At 39.3% G+C, this 19,518-nt stretch overlaps 1 protein-coding gene and 1 long non-coding RNA gene across 4 annotated transcripts in view; both read right to left on the minus strand.

Moving 5' to 3' along the window:
* Positions 1-19,518, minus strand: part of LOC147644614 (uncharacterized) — a 212,046-nt gene that overhangs the window by 44,562 nt on the left and 147,966 nt on the right. The gene's annotated exons all lie outside the window — the stretch shown is intronic.
* LOC110180227 (uncharacterized) lies at positions 1,371-6,483 on the minus strand. Its single transcript, XM_020947877.2, has 2 exons — positions 5,109-6,483; positions 1,371-5,044 (listed from the first exon to the last, which is right to left on the minus strand). Exon 1 carries the CDS (start codon positions 6,342-6,344, stop codon positions 5,793-5,795), a length of 552 nt encoding a protein of 183 aa, XP_020803536.2. The 5' UTR covers positions 6,345-6,483; the 3' UTR covers positions 1,371-5,044; positions 5,109-5,792.

Raw genomic sequence — 19,518 nt, forward strand, 5'->3', positions numbered from 1 at the left:
GGACCGTGCAAAACGCTGTACTAAAGCAGAAGGAGACTATTTTGAAAAAAATACATTTATTTTGCCGAAAAAACTATTTGTTCTCTCTTTTTTTAAGTAATGTTTACTTTGGAACGCACCTTGTATATCAGTTGATAAAACCGACTGGAAGGTTTGGTTTTAATATTTTATATTCTGTTTCAACTTTACCCCTTCTATGGCACAAAATTATTGTCCATATAAATTAGTCCTTGGGAAATCTAATAGCTTGGAAAAACATTTTAATAATATAAATAATATACAAGTAATCTATAATATAGAAGATTACGCTAAGAAAAGTAAATTTAGATTATAACAAGAACGGAAGCTAACTTCGGCACGCCGAAGTTTATATACCCTTGCAGATAGAACTTCGATGACTTCCTGGATTCCTTCCATACAATATAAAATATATATAGTAATGTTAAAAAACAATGAAGTAATACCTGCTTTCATTTCATTCACCTATACATTTTATATTTTCAGTTTTACATTCACAGATTGGCATTTTTGCTCCACATCTAACAATCGTTTGTATGGCACCTATGTGATATAGTCATCCAATTTTCATAAAATTTTGAAGAATAAAATGAAATGGCTATATCTCAAATTTGATCAAATTCTGTTGAAAACTAAAAATGTTATCGCCACCGCGATTGTCACTCTTCCGACAACAGCCACCGCCATTCTCATTCCTCTCAAATTTCTCGATCGTTCCTATGGGAGCTATATGATATATTAGTCCGATTTTCATAAAATTTTACACAAATTTGTAGAATAATATGAAATGGCTATATCCTCAAATTTGATCAAATTCTGTTGAAAACTAATAATGTTATAATTTTTCATGTAAAAATTTTCCGATCATTCCTATGGCAGCTATATGATATAGTCGTCAGATCCGGCCCGTTCCGACATATATACGAGTGAGAGTATATTGAAGACTAACTGCAAAGTTTCAATCAGATAGCTTTAAAACTGAGACTAGTTTGCGTAGAAACGGACAGACGGACATGGCTAGATCGACTCGGCTGTTGATCCTGATCAAGAATATATATACTTTATATAGTCAGAGGTGCCTCCTTCACTGCGTTGCAACTTCTGACTGAAATTATAATACCCTGCAAGGGTATAAAAAGGACATAAAAGAGCTAGAATTATGATAGAGTATAAAGAACTTTATGACCTTACAACTAACGACATTGACATATCAACAGCAGATAAAGTTTTAAACGAAACAGGACATAACTTAGATTTTAATGGCCATACATAAGAAAAAAATAATAAATAATAATAAAAAAAAATTAATTTGTAAACTCTACTGGCTGTTATTTAGTTGAAACTGCGCGGGATGGTTTAAAATTAATTATATTTAATATTTGCACTTCTTTTTCGTGGCGTCTCCTTTTTTCAAGTGACCATCCACTGGCGTCTCTTAAAATCTAGCTTTTTTACATCGAGGACTTATCGATATACTTAACGATATCTTATAATAATATGGTTACACTAGGGCGCGTAAATACGATGTTTACATTCGGGCAACCTGACATTTGATCGACCTCGATCATAAGCACAATCCTAAAGTCTTATTACACACTTGCAACCACGTTTTCAGCCTAACAGCTTCAAGGATTCCTTTGTATGGGAGTTGCGTCAGCTGACAATTATCTATATCTGTTACTTCATAACGGTCTTTGGTAAATACCCGATTTATCTTATTTGGGCCGCGATACATAGGTGTAAACTTTTTACAATGCCCTGAAGTCACATCGACATTACGGATAGCAACAAAATCGCCTACATCATACAACGGAGGTGCCTTATGCCTTAATCTGTGTGCAGATTCATTTCGAATTTGTGACTGACGTATTCTATTATTTGCCTCGTCCCTTACAGTATCCAAACATCGCGGTTTTGTCAAACTAAGCTTATTTTCCAAATACTCAGTTAATTCATCCACCATTGGGCCACGCTGCTCGCATCCGAATAGTAACACACTAGGGGTCTTTCCGGTACTACACTGAACGGAGTTGTTTATAGCAAATTCAACACGGTTAAGTAACGTATACCAGTCGCTTTGATCCAAAGGCTCTGATAGTTTTTCCAGCATCGGGGTTAGAACACGGTTCACCCGTTCAACTTGCCCATTTGCCTGCGGGGCCGCCGTAGCCACTTTAATATGCTCGATATTCCTAGACTCAAGGAATGCTTTAAACTCAAAGGAAGTGAAACAGGTGCCTCTATCAGACATAATTCTGCGGGGTCGACTATAATATTCGAAATATTTCTCTAAGGAACAGTTCACTTCTCTAGTACTGGTAGAGTTGACAGGATATAATTTCACAAACTTCGTAAAAGCATCAATGATAACTAACAAATGTTTCCTCTTCGAATTAATGGGCGGAAGGGGACCTAGGTGATCAATATGAATTGTATCGAACGGGATTGGAGCTTTAGGTATACTATGAAGCGTTTTGTTATGAATACCTTCAGGAACTGAATGTAGAATACATTGTAAACAATTCTTGGTAAACAGATCAACCTTTCTTCTCATACCGGGAAACCAACACCTTTCCTTCAGTTTTTCAACACATTTGTCTGTCGCAAAATGACCTAATTTTTCATGGAAATTCCTAATTATTTTTTCCTGCATTCGGCTTGGGACACACATGCACAGTTCCTTATTATCTTTTGATCTATATACTATCCCATCTAATAACACGAAATCTTCAATTTCATCATTCTCTAGCTTCTCTCTCAACTTACGAATTTCAGGATCTTTAATCTGCTCGGTTTGCAAAAGTAAATCAATGTCATAAGGGGAGGCACCTACAATTCCAACAATCTCTTCAACATACGGAGCGAATCTAACGGATTTTCGACGTTTAGAACTACCAGCAACAACAGGTCTTCTAGGTTCACAAGGATCCGTAGTTGCACAAGGTTCAGTAATTTCACAAGGCTCACAGGGTTTTTTAGGTTCACAAGGTTCACAAGGTACAGTTTTTCTACAAGGTCCAGAAAGATCGCAAGGCTCAACAGAATCACAAGGTTCAGAAGGCACAGCAGGCCTGGACAAAATAGGACAAGGATCAGAAATTCCTTCAACCACCTCGCTTAATAACTCTGTTTGTCTACTCAACGTATCTACATGGGCCATATTCGAACCCGGCCTATGGACTATTGAATAATTAAAGCTTTCCAATTCAAGGGACCAACGGGCAGTACGAGGATTTATAGATTTCTTACTCAAGGTTTGAACCAAGGAACTACAATCGGTTACTATTAGAAAAGGCTTACGTTCTAGGTATATTCTGATCCGGCGCAAGGCATATATGATTGCTAGGGTTTCAAGTTCAAAACTATGGTAACGAGACTCGGCTGCAGTGGCCTTCCTTGAGTAGAAGAAGACAGGATGTAGTTTCTTGTCTGGTTGTCGCTGCATTAAAACGGCCCCCAAACCGTGGGAACTCGCATCGATATGTAACTCGGTTTCGTAAAGGGGATTAAAAATTGACAGAACCGGAGGACTCGACAGCGCCGTTCTTAACTCCAGGAAAGCACTCCTTTCGGGACCCGACATCGGAAATGGCCCACCTTTTCTCAAAAGGTCAGTTAAGGGCTTTGCTACACGCGAAAAATTTCGAACGAATTTCCTAAAGTATGAAAATAAACCGAGACAGGAATGTAGCGTCTTACTATCAACTGGTTCCGGATAATTCTCTATAGCCGTTAAATGTGTATCATTAGGCAGAATTCCTTGAACGCTGACATTGTAACCTAGGTAATCTATTCTCTTCTGCAGAAAAGCTACTTTTTTTGAAATTTATCTCAAGGTTAAACTCAACTAGTCGGCCTAGCAATCTTGCTAATATCACTTTATGTTCCTCCACAGAGTATGATGGTAAGATAATATCGTCCACAAAAACGACTATTTGCCGATTTTTGAAAAAGTCTCCCAAAACATCAGAGATAAATCTCTGAAAAACAGCTGGACCATTCTTAAAGCCAAAAGGCATTCTCAAGTATTCGAACTGACCATCTGGAGTTACAAAGGCTGTATACTTCACAGATTCTTCCTCAACACCAATATGGTGAAAACCACTCTTGAGATCTATAGCTGAGAACACGGATTTACCCTCAAGGTATTCTAAACAATCTTCGATAAGGGGTAACGGGAAATTATCTCTAGCTGTCTTCTTATTAAGTCCACGGTAATCAACGCACATTCTTACATTTCTATCTTTCTTCTTAACTAAAACCACAGCTGAGGCATAAGGCGAAATACTCGGTCGGATGATTCTATTGGCCAAAAGTTCATTAACTGTATCGGAAACTATTTCTCTCTCTCGATATGACAACCTTCTAGGGGCACAGTAAAATGGCGTAGAGTCTGTAAGGCGAATGCACATCTTGTATTTTGGCGTACCATAACTTTTAGTAAACCTATCAATATATTGGCTCTGTATTATTTTACTACAATCTCGCATCAAAGTACTACCAAATTCTCCTCCTACGTTAACCAAGTCATTTTCATTTGAGGATATTCTAAAATTCGCGAACTCGTGCATTCATTCCTGAAACACCTGAGGCTTCACCGGGGTTGCAATTGCGTTTACAGATATTTGCCTATCTTTGTTTTTAACTATGTTCTTGTTTAAATTCAGCTTATTAGTAAATGGGGATGCACAGATTGGATCTGATGATAACGTAGTATTACTTTTTACTGATAATTCATGAAGTACTTTTTCTTTAACAGTTTTTCTTACAACTAATCTGAGTGACAAAAGTTTGAGTACGTCTTTGCCTAGTAATATAGGTGTTGGTTATATGAAATCAGGAATGACAAAAGCTTCAATGCTATAATACTTATTCTTATACAAAAGTAATATCTCTATATTTCCAAATGTCAAAATTCTTTGGCCGCTTAGGCCGCGAAAACTGCTAAACTGCTTCACCAAGGGCTCATTCTTCACTACTTGCGGAATAACGCCCCTGCTTACGAAACTCAATGGGCTTCCGGTATCTAATAATGCAAAAATGTTATCAATATCAGTGCATCCCTTTTTTCTAGGTAATCGTATGCTTACTAATTGAATAAAGGAATTTCCTCCAATGGAATCGTCGTCACCATCCTTCTCGTCCTTCCCGTCACTAGTTGAGAGGGCAGCTGTTCTCCTACGGTTTGGGCACTGCCGATATTGGTGCCCAGTCTCGAAACAATCGAAACAAGCTCCATCCGGGCGCTTCGGCTTCTGACACTGACTGCTGAAGTGTCCCATTAATCGACAATTGAAGCATATTATGTTTGCGGTCTCTCCTCCAGAGCTCATGGGTCTAGTTGCAGGTGACTGTCGCAAAGGTATAACCGGACGCAAAGGTGCTACCGGTGTCTTCCGCCTGTTTTCCACGTGCACGAGCTGGTATCGCATCATCTTCTCGCGCAATTCATCAAGGGAAGTGCAATAATAGAGTGGAGTCGCACATCCGGTATGATCCTGTAGCCCATCAACGATGTACTTTATGATGTCTATGTCCTCGAATGCCCCTTGCTCAGCAATACTACGCAATGAAATATTGTAGAAGCGACTCATCCTTGAGAATTATACGGTTCTGCAACTGCTTTGCCACCTGGTGATTGGACATTTGGAATCCAAAGGTTTTCTTCAGCTGCTCGCTAAGTTCCTTCCAAGTAGCGGGTTTCTCCAGCATAATGTACGAGCGAGCCGTGCCCTCCAGCACTCGATTACTCAACAGCCAACGTTGCAAGTCGTTTAATCCGTGCATAGTTGCCACCATTTCAAACTCACGGATCCATGCATGAACAGACAGGTTATCATCTCCAGAAAATCTTCGCAAATTAGCCTTAAGGTCTCTGATATTAAGTTGCCATCCAAAGCGGCAACCTTAACCTTCAACTCAGCAAGATCCTTTCGTGCCGTATACAGCTTCATCTGGTTCATGATTTCAACCATCTCGTCTTGGTCTTCCACCACGCTCTCGCAGACGCCATCCACCACGTTCTCGCACACGCCATCCGCCACGCCTTCGCATATACCATCCACCACGGTTTCGCACACGCCATCCACCACGCTCTCGCAGACGCCATCCGCCACGTTCTCGCACACGCCATCCACCACACCTTCGCACACACTTTGCTCCTCCGCATCTTTCAAGGCGTCATGATCTCGGTCCGCAAGCATGCTCCTCACCATTCCTCGCAACTGGTGAATACTCTCCTTCCCGGTTAGCGGCACACGTTTCTCGGAAAGCCATTCAGAAAGCCCCTTCATCGTCAGGTTGAGTATCTCGGCGTATTTCATCATAATATTGCTTTGGGCGAACCCCACACCTGATTTGTAAACTCTCCTGGTTGTTATTTAGTTGAAACTGCGCGGGATGGTTTAAAATTAATTATATTTAATATTTGCACTTCTTCTTCGTGGCATCTCCTTTTTTCAAGTGACCGTCCACTGGCGTCTCTTAAAATCTAGCTTTTTTACATCGAGAACTTATCGATATACTTATCGATATACTTAACGATATCTTAATATATAGTTACACTAGGGCTCGTAAATACGGTGTTTACAAATTACTTATTTTCTTAACTACAACTTAAATAATAGATATAAGAAACTGAATTAATAATTGCATAAATTTGTTTAATTTTTACCTTTTTAATTTTTTTAATTTTCCCAATTTTTACTCAATATACAATATATATCATTAGCGCTCCCCTCTGTCTCCTGCCGCTCCTCCTAGTTCGACTCAAAAGAATGAAACACTTCACTAGATATTATATATATATAAAGCAATATAGCCTTCGTGGAACTGAGTGCGACTTGGCGATTGCTTTCTTAACTCTCATAAAATGGCACATCCTGACAAGATACATACATAGCCAGTGAATGATTTGCGGCTTGTCGTATCACCAGCCCAACCTCCAACCCTCAATTGCCTTTCCTTGTTTTGTGTAGCATATCTCCCAATATAGAGTTTTGGCTAAACACCGAAACATATGCTTAGCTGCCGCTTCATGCTCGGAATGGGTATCCTTGTTGCATTGAACTTGTTTATGGTATGGTATGTTTATGGTACTGCGGCCAAAACCAATCTGAGTCACATTCAGCAATTTCAAACAAGCGGAGAATTACTGGTGCTGAGTGGTTCATCCGTAACGTAGACATAGCAAGAGATTTTAAAGTTCCCTTGATAAGAGACATAATCAATGAGCAAGCCAAGCAATAAAGGAATAAGCATATATCTCACCCAAATATCTTTGCTAGGAGACTTGCATCTCGGCGGACTCGGCGAAGACTAAAAAGAATTCATCCCTCGGACCTTCTGAGGAGGAAGATTTATTAAGGACTTTTAAAATTCCCTGCCACTTCCTACTCCCAATTACCACACTTTAACCCTTACATTTTTGTACATTTTCATTCAATTTCTCCCCACACTATTATTTAAGTTGCTACAGTATAGTAACAAATCTACATATATATATAAAAATGAAACCCGTTTTCCGTCGCCGCCACATAATATGAAAACGGGTCGACCGATTTGGCTTATTTTTTATACCCTTGCAGGGTATTATAATTTCAGTCAGAAGTTTGCAACGCACTGAAGGAGGCACCACCGACTATATAAAGTATATATATTCTTGATCCGGATCAAGAGTCCAGTCGATCTAGCCCTGTCCGTCTGTCCGTCTGTCCGTTTCTACGCAAACTAGTCTCTCAGTTTTGAAGCTATCTGAATGAAACTTTGTAGTTAGCCTTCTATATGCTCTCACTCGTATATATGTCGGAACGGGCCAAATCGGACGACTATATCATATAGCTGCCATAGGAATGATCGGAAAATTTTTACAAAAAAAATGTTAACATTTTTAGTTTTCAACAGAATTTGATGAAATTTAAGGTATAGCCAGTTCATATGATTCTACAATTCTGTTTATGAATTTTATGTAAATTAGACGACTATATCATATAGCTTCCCTAGGAAGAAATTAATTCAATTAAAAAGTATAACATTTTCAGTTTTCAAAAGATTTTCATCAAATTTGAGATATAGCCGTTTTATATTATTCTACAATTTTGTGTACCATTTTATGAAAGTTGGACTAATATATCATATAGCTTACATAGGAACGATCGAGAAATTTGAGAGGAATGAGAATGGCGGTGGCTGTTGTCGGAAGACTGACAATCGCGGTAACATTTTTAGTTTTCAACAGAGTTTAATCAAATTTAAGATATAGCCATTTCATTTTATTCTTAAATTTTGTGTAAAATTTTATGAAAATTGGACGACTATATCATATAGCTCCCATAGGAACGATCGAGAAATTAATTCAATTAAAAAGTATAACATTTTCAGTTTTCAACAGATTTTCATTAAATATGATATGTAGCCATTATATTTTAATCTACAATTTTGTGTAAAGTTATAAAAAAAAACCGGACTACTATATCACATAGCTGCCATAGGAAAGATCAAGAAATTAATAAAATTAAAAATTATAACGTTTTCAGCTTTTAGCAGATTTTCATTAAATTTGAGATATAGCCATTTTATATCAGTCTTAAATTTTGTGTCAAATTTTATGAAAATCGAACGACTATGTCACATAGGTGCCATACAAACGATCGTTAGATGTGGACTAAAAATGCAAATCTGTGAATGTAAAACTGAAAATATAATATGTATAGGTGAATGAAATGAAAGCAGGTATTACTTCATTGTTTTTTAATCTTAATATATATATTTTATGTTGTATGGATTCTTCGTCATCGAAGTTCTATCTGCAAGGGTATATAAACTTCGGCGTGCCGAAGTTAGCTTCCTTTCTTGTTTTTTTGTAGTTTTTTAATACTCTGTACAAGGTTCTTACGGAAACAAATAATAAGAAAAATATCATATATATTAAAAAAAAGCGCATTGAGTATGTTCGGTCAAACTGATCAAAACTCAACACAGCGGTTCGTTACAACATTTTCGATCAAGCTTCGGGCACAATACAAACAAGTTCGTTCAGTTCACTGATTTGTTCTGCTAGCTGATTCAAACTGATTGGTTGATCATCAAAACGAGATCGGAACTGATCGTGCAGAAAAAGAACGATCGAGGCCAACGATTCATAAGAGCTCGGGTTTCGCTCATGTTTGATTTGATTTGAATGATGCAATCATACCGAACATATGTATATAATTATATTTGCAAAGATAAGAAGTTGCGATGCATGGAATTAACTTAACATATGTATATAATTATATTTGCAAAGATAAGAAGTTGCGATGCATGGAATTAACTTAACATATGTGTATAATTATATTTGCAAAGATAAGAAGTTGCGATGCATGGAATTAACTGAATCAGATTAGCTTCATTTATTTGTCATTTTATATCCTTAAAACTGAAATTCAACAATTACCATGCTTAGAACACTAAGGAAGACAAATTCTTCTTCATGAAATAATCGGGTTGAATCAAACCCGGTGTGACCAAAATGAATGATTGTGATCGGCCTGAATGCAAGGAGCAGTCTAGATCATTCTTTGCAAGTAGATGGGATTTCTAACAACCGGGACAGCTTTGATCTTTTTATCGCTAATTAGGGTCATTAATTAGATAAATTAGGGTTATCTGACACCTGACAGCCCTTAAAAGGGTAGGGTAATAAAAATTTATTAGGGTCACTGATTGAATGGTGTGAGGACACGTGAGAAACGTGTATGGAAGCGCTACCGCCACGAAGACGCGACTACGAGTGCGAATGCGATGGAGCGATATTGAAACGCATTCAATCCGCATTTAACCATCTTCCCACGATCGAATCACACACCAAAAAGGGATGGAGGGTGAAAAGGTCACATGACACCTGTCCACTCACACAAGTTCAAGAAGTCTGTGTACACCTGTAATCACACAATGCATTAAAGAGGGAGGGATGAAAAGGTCACAGTCAGCCGAGATTTTCATTGATGATAAAAAGGATCACTTGTGTGTGCACAAAAGGAGACACTTGTGTGTGCCCGAAAGGAGACGCTCACCAACGATTCGTCAATTAGAAAAAGGGATGGCGGAACATATGTACTCGTACCCCTTTGCCTATATAAGAAGTCATCTAATTGAATCATTTATCCCATCCCACTAATTTTCCACTTGCACTAATTTTCCACTTCATTGCAACCTCCAACGCCATTAATGAAAACTCAGGTCTTCAACTTTAAAAAGACTACATTAACATAAGGGTAGAGTGGTGTGGGAAAAGGTTCACTCATGAACCCAATTCGCTGATAAAAATGTCTGACCCAGAACACTGACCCAAAAATGAGGAGACACACACACAAAATTCGATTCCTTTTACACAATTCCTTGAATAAAATTTAGTTGTCCACTTGACCGTACTCTCACAAAAGGGGTGGAGTGATCTCAACAAGGGATCACCCATATACCGATAACCCAAGATAAAAATGTCCTTTTCTATTTCCGTCTACGTTGGAAAGAAAAAACGGGTGGAAATGACAAACTTAGGTGAATGAGGCTATAGGGTCTAAACGTTGAATCCTGGAGTCCAAGGATTCACTTTCAGTTTGAACTCCAAGCCAAGTGTACGTGCAACATTTATAAAAAAATTTTAGCAATTTCAAAGTTTACAAGTGTACGTGAAACATTTATAACAACAAAAAATTAAACAATTACAAAGTTTACAAGTGAATGTGAAACATCAGCATCCAATTTACTGGCATTCTTCAATTTCCATAAAGAGGAAATTGAAACAAAAACAGGAAAGGAAGCTAACTTCGGCTCGCCGAACTTTCTATACCCATAGAATATAAATTATATATATTTATGTTTAAAACAATGAAGTAATACCTGCTTTCATTTCAATCACCTATACATATTATATTTTCAGTTTTACATTCACAGATTTGCATTTTTCCTCTACATCAAACGATCGTTTGTATGGCCCCTATATGATATGGTCTTCCGATTTTCATGAAATTTTACACAAAATTTAAGACTGATATAAAATGGCTATGTTTCAAATTTGATGAAAATCTGCTGAAAACATTATAATTTTTAATTGTATTAATTTCTCGATCGTTCCTATGGGAGCTATATTATATAGTTGTCCGTGAATTTTTTAATTAGTTTATTAAAAAATTAAATTAACTAAACCGAGATGTGGTGGCAAGACTTTGGCACGGACGAAAAATTGATGCGATGCTTCGAATTCAAAAAATGCGAGTAATCTATATTTCTTAGCTTAGCCTAGCTTTTGCTAAGGTTGGCGAAGGCGAAGCGAATTCGCGAAGAGCGCGAGAGAGCTTTATTGCGCTCTCGCCTTCGCCCTAAACTAACTAGACTAGACTTCAAAAAAATTGTCATATTAGCCAACACCGGTCCCGTTGAACGCCTCCACGGCTTCAACATCCTGGAAGCGCGCCAGCTTGTGAATCGCCCTCCGGAAGATGGCTCCATCGCTCCGTCTAAGATCGACGACCCTGACCATGCCGTCCTCCCCTGCGTGCGTCGCGACGATCCGCCCCAGTAGCCACTGTTGAGGCGGCAGGTTGTCCTCTCCCACGATGACGAGCTGTCCCTCCTTTACATTGTCCTGCTCGTGGTGCCACTTGCCTCGGATTTGAAGGCCCAGCACATACTCCCGGGACCATCGTCGCCAAAACATTTGCTTGGCTGACGAGACAAGCCGCCATCACCGCAAGCAGCTGAGACCCGCCTGGTCCGGGGTCCGCAGTGCTGGTGCTGCGACGAGGGGCCCGCCTGTCAGCAGGTGTCCGGGAGTGAGTGCCTCTCCGTCGCTTGGGTCCTGGCTGAGAGCTCCGAGGGGCCGCGAGTTCATTATGGCCTCGATTCCGACGAGGACTGTCCCCAGCTCTTCTGCGTTGAGGAGAGCGCTGCCCACCGCTCGTAGGAGTAGGTACTTGGCAGTTTTCACACCTGCCTCCCATTGTCCGCCCATGTGCGGAGCCCGAGGGGGTGTGAACGCAAATTCGCATACGCTTTTTGATGCGAATTCGCGAATCGGGTCCGCCTGCTCCTCGAGCCTCTTGCGAAGAGCCTAGAAGTGGCGACTCGCTCCGACGAAGTTCGTTGCGTTGTCGCAATGTACGGTCTGGGGACATCCCCGGCGACCAATAAACCTTTGAAAAGCCAATAAAAAAGAGTCAGTACTTAGGTCTGAAACAATTTCTAAATGAACCGCCTTGGACGCAAAACATACAAATAGGGCAATGTAGGACTTATATGGGGGCCTTCATCGTATTTTCAATGTCGTATAAACAGGGCCACAAAAATCAACGCCACATATTGCAAATGGGCGGAGAGCACGGAGTCTTTCTGCGGGAAGATTTCCCATAATTTGAGTCATCAGTCGGGGCTTGTATTTAAAACAGCGCACACACGATCGAACTGTCTGACTGCAGAGTTCCTGAGCGTTTATGGTCCAAATACGCTGTCGTTGGATGCTCAGAAGTGCTCGGAGACCGACATGAAAATTTTTGTGGTGCAGATGCCGGACGTAGCTCCGCACAAATTGGGAGCGTTTCGTCAACAGCAAGGGAAACTTGGCATCGTAAGATATAGGAGCGTTTGCTAGTCGCCCCCCAACTCGCAACAACGAAAAATTTGGAACTTGGAACTTTTACGAATTTTTACTATTTCTACCTGATACTCGTGATTCTGAATTATTTCGACGATCTTATTAAATGCTTCAGTATATTCAGTCGGTGACAGAGTTTTTTCGAAAACTATACTCTTGTCTTTACATTTTCTTATAAAGCGGAACATATAAGCGAACACTCTCAGCAGTTTCAGGTGTGACGAGAATCCCTCGATGACGTCTAGCAAATCGGAAGTTTGCACCGCAGCGGTCAGTCCGACCACAGTCTTTTTTGATTCCTGACGCAAGACTTTCTCATCCGGTTCGAAATGAACATTTTTGGGCCAGTTCTCCTCCTCGTCCTTCAGAAATTGAGGTCCCGTGAACCAGATCGACTGTCCAATTTCGTCGACGTCACAACCTCTAGACACTATATCTGCTGGGTTCTGCTTCGTTGGAACATGCCGCCATGTAGCCTGTCCTGACCATTCTCGAATCTCCGCAACCCTGTTCGAAACGAATGTCGATAACGACGATGAGATCGGATCCAATGGAGAGTGACTTCCGAATCCGACCAGTAAACGATTCGCTCGATAGGGACATTTATTAGCGGTTTGATTCTCTGGCAGAGATCTGCAAGAAGGTGAGCGGCACATAACTCAAGCCTTGGGAGCGTTTTTGTCTTGAGCGGCGCTACTTTCGACTTTGAAGTCAACAACGATAATTTGTAACCTTCAGCAGATTTGCTACGAATGTAGACGCAAGCTCCATAGGCTCTCATGGATGCGTCGGCAAAGGCATGTAATTGCACCGGTGACATCGGATCAGTATGCACAAACCGAGGAATAGCTATCTTATCTAATTGAGACAAGGTGTTTTTTAGCATATTCCATGCTGTTTTTAAATTCAGCGGAATTGACTCATCCCAGTCTAACTTCTTAAGCCACAGTTCCTGCAATAGGATCTTTCCTTTATTACAATGGGACTTAATAAGCCGAGGGGGTCAAACAGCTTGGATGTTACCGATAAAATGTTCCGTTTTGTCGCTCGGAGACCCATGACAGAATCGTCAATTTTAAATTTGAAGCATCTTCGCTAGGCAACCAAGATATTCCTAACGCCTTAGTTGACTCTGAGTCCGAGATAGGTATCGACTTAATGTGCTCTCAGATGCAGTGACCTTAGGTTAGTTTGAAAACCACTTTGTCAATTCAAAACCTGCTGTTTGAAGAACCTGAGACATTTTGGACTTGATTGTCCGTAGCTCCTCTACGCATGCAGCACCAGTTAGCATGTCATCGACGTAAAAATCGGATCCAATTACGTCGGCAGCTCTAGGGATTGAAAGTTTCGCAGATTCACTAATCCTTTTTAAACACCGAATAGCAAGAAAAGGGGCTGGTCCAGTACCATATGTAACGGTGTTGAGCTTGTATAATCTCAAGGATTCAGAGGGGTCCCTTCTCCACACTATGAGTTGAAACTGCCTATCCGCTTCGTTAACCATCACTTGGCGATACATCTTTTTTACATCGGCAGTCAGGGCATACCTGTGCAGCCGGAAGCGGAGTAGAGTGGAGTACAACTCTTCTTGGATTGTCGGTCCCACCATCAAGATGTAATTTAAGGCCACCTGAGTCGATGTTTTGCACGATGCATCGAAAACAACGCGCAACTTTGTTGACGTACTCTGGGGCCTCAACATACATTGATGGGAATGACATAATGTGGAGTGGAAGGAATTTTGTTGTCTGTAGGCGAGATATTCTTCCATAAATTCCAAGTACATGGTCTTTAAGTCAGGATCTCGAGACAACAAAAACCGCCGTTTTGCAACTTCAAAAGAATTGCCTAACCCCTTAGGGTCAGATTTAAACGGCAGCCTTACTTCAAACCGACCTGACTGCAATACCTGAGTAGTCTTCCTGTAGTACTCTTCACATAATTTGTGCTCAGGCGACAGAATTTTCTTTGGATTTGGCATTTCCTCCAGTGACAAAAAATTCTGTAGCGTGGTGTCGATCGACACTAACGATTCTTCACTACAACTGAAACTATTCACAACTTGCTTCGGGACTGCAGATTTATATCTCCCCGAGACAACCCAACCAAGAAGGGTCTTTTGAAGAGTTGGATAGTCAGGACCTTGTTTAATTTGACCAACAGCTAGCAATTCGAAAAATGATTCGGCTCCGATTAGCATATACATTTTTTAGGACTTGTAAAAGTAGGGGTCTGCTAATGGGAGGTTCTTTGGGATCTTCCAATCGTTGACGTTCACCGATTGATCGGGATGATAACCGGTGATCGATTTCAAGATCCAGAAATCGAACGAGAACTCACTCCCATTGATTCGTGACTTCACCATGGTGTGTATCTTTTTCTTGACTTGAGAATTGGATCCGCCAATACCAAGTAAGTTGATACACGACTCCTCTCTACGAATCTGTAAGCGGTTCGCTAATTTTTCTGTTATGAAATTCGTTTGAGACCCAGAGTCCAGAAGTGCTCGGGCTAAAACGTATTCGCCGCTTTTGGTGCGCACGCTTACGATTGACGTAGCCAAGATCACCCTGTCCAATGAAGTAGCATGCATAACATGTGACGTGGAAGGCTGCTCTTGGTTAAAGGGAGGAGAAATATTCTCTTGAAGGGGTGGCAACTCTAAATTTTTATCAGGCACTGTGTATCTGTGGAGCAGAATGTGATGTGAGCGGTCACAAGCTCTACACTTTTTTCCTTTGCATTTTGACACAGTATGGCCTTTTCGCAGACAATTGATGTATAAGGAGGCTGACTTAACAAACTCGAACCTTTGCATTACAGAGAGACGCCCAAACGGGCTGCAGTTCTGTAGTGAATGATCTTCTGCATTGCAATAGCTACAAGTTTGCTGAGGCTTGCTGTTGGAGGAGGAACACGAAAATGATCTTCGATTATGTGGTTTGCTCGACGGTAATTTTTCCAGCTTTGGTTTTGTCGATTCTTCAGCCGATAAATGCTGTCTCATAATAGAGCTGTTCCTCACATTTTTGTTTGGTCAGTGGGTCGACTCTATTTAATACCAAATATATCAACATTGCGTTCGAAATTTTTGTATCATCTCCTATCGATAGCAGAGAACCGTAAATCGACGAAACAGTAACGATAAGATTTCTCAAGGAGGATGCGGATTGATGCGATATTTTTGGAAGACTAAACAATGTTGAAATATTATTCATAAAGATGAGGCATTCGTTGTCGTAAACTTTTTCAAACTGGCCTCGCCTTTTTGTAATTACTCTCGGTGACTTGGTAAGCTTTAATTGTTCCTAAAGCTTCACCAGAGAGACATGAAATTAAATGGTTAAATTTTTCGATAACTGGAATGCTGGCATCTTTATGAACCAAAGTTTCGAAGAGGCTGATAAAATTTTTAAATTCCGAATAATTTCCACTAAATTTTGGCAATGCCAAATTCGGAAGTCGCGCACGAGTTGGTGCTACAGCAGCTGATCCCGGAGTTTCGCTGCTGGCTGGTGTCCTAATGGCAGATAATAATGACATTAATTTTGCCTTGGTCACGATGCTATGTTCTTCCAACTCGTCGCCATATTCATCGCCACTATCTATTTCTTCTATCTGTTCTTGTATTTGATTTGACGTGTTAATTGAAGCATTTAAGTTTTCGAGTCGACATTTCAATTCTTCTTCTAAAATCGGAATCGAACCCTGTTCCAGCCGCTCGTTTAATCGGCGAATGGTTCTGACCCTACTTTGAAGCTTGCATTTTAACTCCTCCAGAAGAGATTTATTTTTTGTATCCTGGCTCATTTTAACGAGTTAATTAAATTAATTTTCCCAAGAATGATATAATGGCCGAAATTTATTGTTTAAATATATATATATTTATAAATATTTTTTTTTTTATTTAATTAATATTTAATATTAATAATTTATTAATTACTATTACAAATTAATATTTTTGTTTTGTTCGAAAAGTCTATTAAATATTTTTTCTGATGACAAATAATTTATTTAATTGAAACGAGTCACGCAGTATCAATATTAATTGTGAGTGCAAGTGACACCGAAAAGTGTATACCCGACAAATACAGGGTAGCGCGTCACTTGGCGGTCCTCCAATCAAATGACCGAAAAAGAGTATACCCGACAAAAACAGGGTAGCGAGTCACTTGGCGGTCCGCTAATCTAAGCGCGCCAAACTAAGAGAGCCCAACAACAACACCGGCACACAAGCGAAAGCGAAAACGAAAAAGTTCACCGCTGCAGCTGCTAGTATATAAGGCTTTATGTATTGGTGCGCAAGCTTGGATTAAATTTCCAACTACTTATTAAAGCGAGTTCCAAATAGAGAGGAGGGGAAGGGGGCGACAGTGATTGCAATATAATACAATAAATAACATAAATAAATGTTGCGTCCAAGTGCGGTTAAATTTTATGTATGTATATATGTTAATTTTAGACAATATATAATTGAATAAATAAAACATGCAATGTTGCTCTACTATAAATACGTATGTGCCAAGAATTGAAAGCGAGGTGCAATATTTCAGCACAAGACAATAAACAATTAATTTATTTTACTCCAGCTTTCAATTTTTTGCACAAATACCTCTGATTGGTGATATATATAGTGACATATTCACAAATTCTGTTAAGTTCCAAGAAATATGAATCTGCAGCGTAGGCGATCCCACGCTGAACCAATGTAAACAATCCACATCCGGAGCAAGCAATGCTCCTTCTCAATAACATAAATAATTCTTCAATCAATATCCCAAGCGGGCGATCTCGCTCCCCAACTTGTGTAAACAAAGGGCAGTAGAAGTAAGATTTTTGTCACAATAATTTAGTCTTAAGCTGAGATCAATTGAATAAAGACGTGAAGCGGAATATTCGTTTGTTTTAATTCAACTTAGCGTTGTCCTTAGTCAACTGACGGGACATTAGTTCGACTCACAATATTAAAACACTTCACTGGCGCAGTCGGTAGGAAACAAAAAGTATCCGAAAAAAAGAACCTCGAGTGAAAAATAAATTAAATTTTATAATTCAGTTCTCGAACAATAATTACGCAAAACGTTTTAAAACACTTCAACTTGGATTATAATTCCAATTCGGTTGTCCAACAAAAAGTGGAAGAACAAAACAAAACAAAAACACAATAAGTCCAACGGCACCTAAAAGTTAATAACAACAAATAAATTTTAAGAAAATTAATTTAAACAAACACTTCAACTTTAAAAAAGTGAAATCAAAAATAAACTAAAATAAATTTTTATTTTACTATAACAACAAATTTACTGTAACAATGGCACAACCAGTTATCGCCGCACCCCAAATCGTTGCACTAAGCGACAACAACCTTGCTGAAGCTCGTCGGCAACTAAAAGACATCATGCCATTTAAGGGTGATCCAGAAACTCTCTACACTTTCGTCAGCAGAGTGGACTATGTAATTTCACTCTACGAAACTAACGATGTGCGACAACAGAGGATTCTTCTTGGAGCCATCGAAAGAAACTTGGACGGACACGTAACACGATCATTGGGCCTTCCGAATATTGAAGATTGGCCTACCCTTAGATGGAGACTAGTTGCAGAATTTAAACCCCAAACAAGATGGAGACTAGTTGCAGAATTTAAACCCCAAACACCGAACTACAAACTACTGGAGAACTTCAGGGAGACACCTTACAAGGGAAATCTGAGAGCATTCTGCGAAGAAGCAGAAAGACGACGTCAAGTACTAATTTCGAAATTGCATCTAGAAGGTAACCAGCCAGACTTTCTTATTTATCTTCAGGCGATTAAAGATTCCATTAAAATATTGATCAGAAAATTACCAATACAATTATTCACTATTTTGGCTCATCATAACATTGAAGACTTAAGATCATTAATCACTATCGCACAAAATGAGGGAATATATGAAGAACATGTTAATTTTGAATTAAATAAAATTCCAGAAAATCGTAATAAAAACTCAAACCCTAATCAGAATTCTAAACCACACAAATTCAATACAAATACCCAAACCCAATATCGACCAAGTTACCCACAATATTCTCAACCATTCCAACCTAATTTTAATCAATACACACAATCGTTTAGACCCACCTATACAGATACCTAACAACCAAACTATGTGGCGAAATCATTTCGGACCCAACCAATACATGAACACACAACCATTTACTCACAAACATCCTTTTCCACAATATTCAAATAAAATTCAAAATCCTCAAACAGCACATTTTAAAGGAAATACATACCCCCAACAACAACAACCCTCTACATCTAAAAATACTAACTTTCCGGTTACCAAACGACTAAGACCATCGGACAGTGAACAAACCAAAATGTCTATTGACGAATTGAGATTTCAAGACGCACACGAACACGAATACGAAGAAATACAACCTAATTATTATGAACAACAGTATTAGGGCCACAATCAATACCATAGGTTGATTAATGAACAACAACAGCAACAACAGGTCCAATACACCCAAAATAAAGATAGTAGAACATAATGACGTTTTAAAACTAATTTCAGAAAATAATACCACACTTTACGTAATTATAATATTAGTAGTTATCGTTCTTATTATTTTTGTTGTCCTATCAAAATTGTATACACAAAATCCACTTACCTTTTTATATACAAAATTTAGAAAACAAGCAAAAAATAATCAAGAACCACAACAAGAAATAGAACCGGCACAAAACCAATTGCCTGCATTGTACCCTGAAATGCCAGCCCAAACATAGGCAACCCTTTTAAGGGGAGGGAAGTGACATATTCACAAATTCTGTTAAGTTCCAAGAAATATGAATCTGCAGCGTAGGCGATCCCACGCTGAACC

This window comes from Drosophila serrata, unplaced genomic scaffold, assembly GCF_035046125.1.
Source record: "Drosophila serrata isolate PLE 108 unplaced genomic scaffold, ASM3504612v1 contig_128, whole genome shotgun sequence".
Taxonomy (NCBI): Eukaryota; Metazoa; Arthropoda; class Insecta; order Diptera; family Drosophilidae; genus Drosophila; species Drosophila serrata.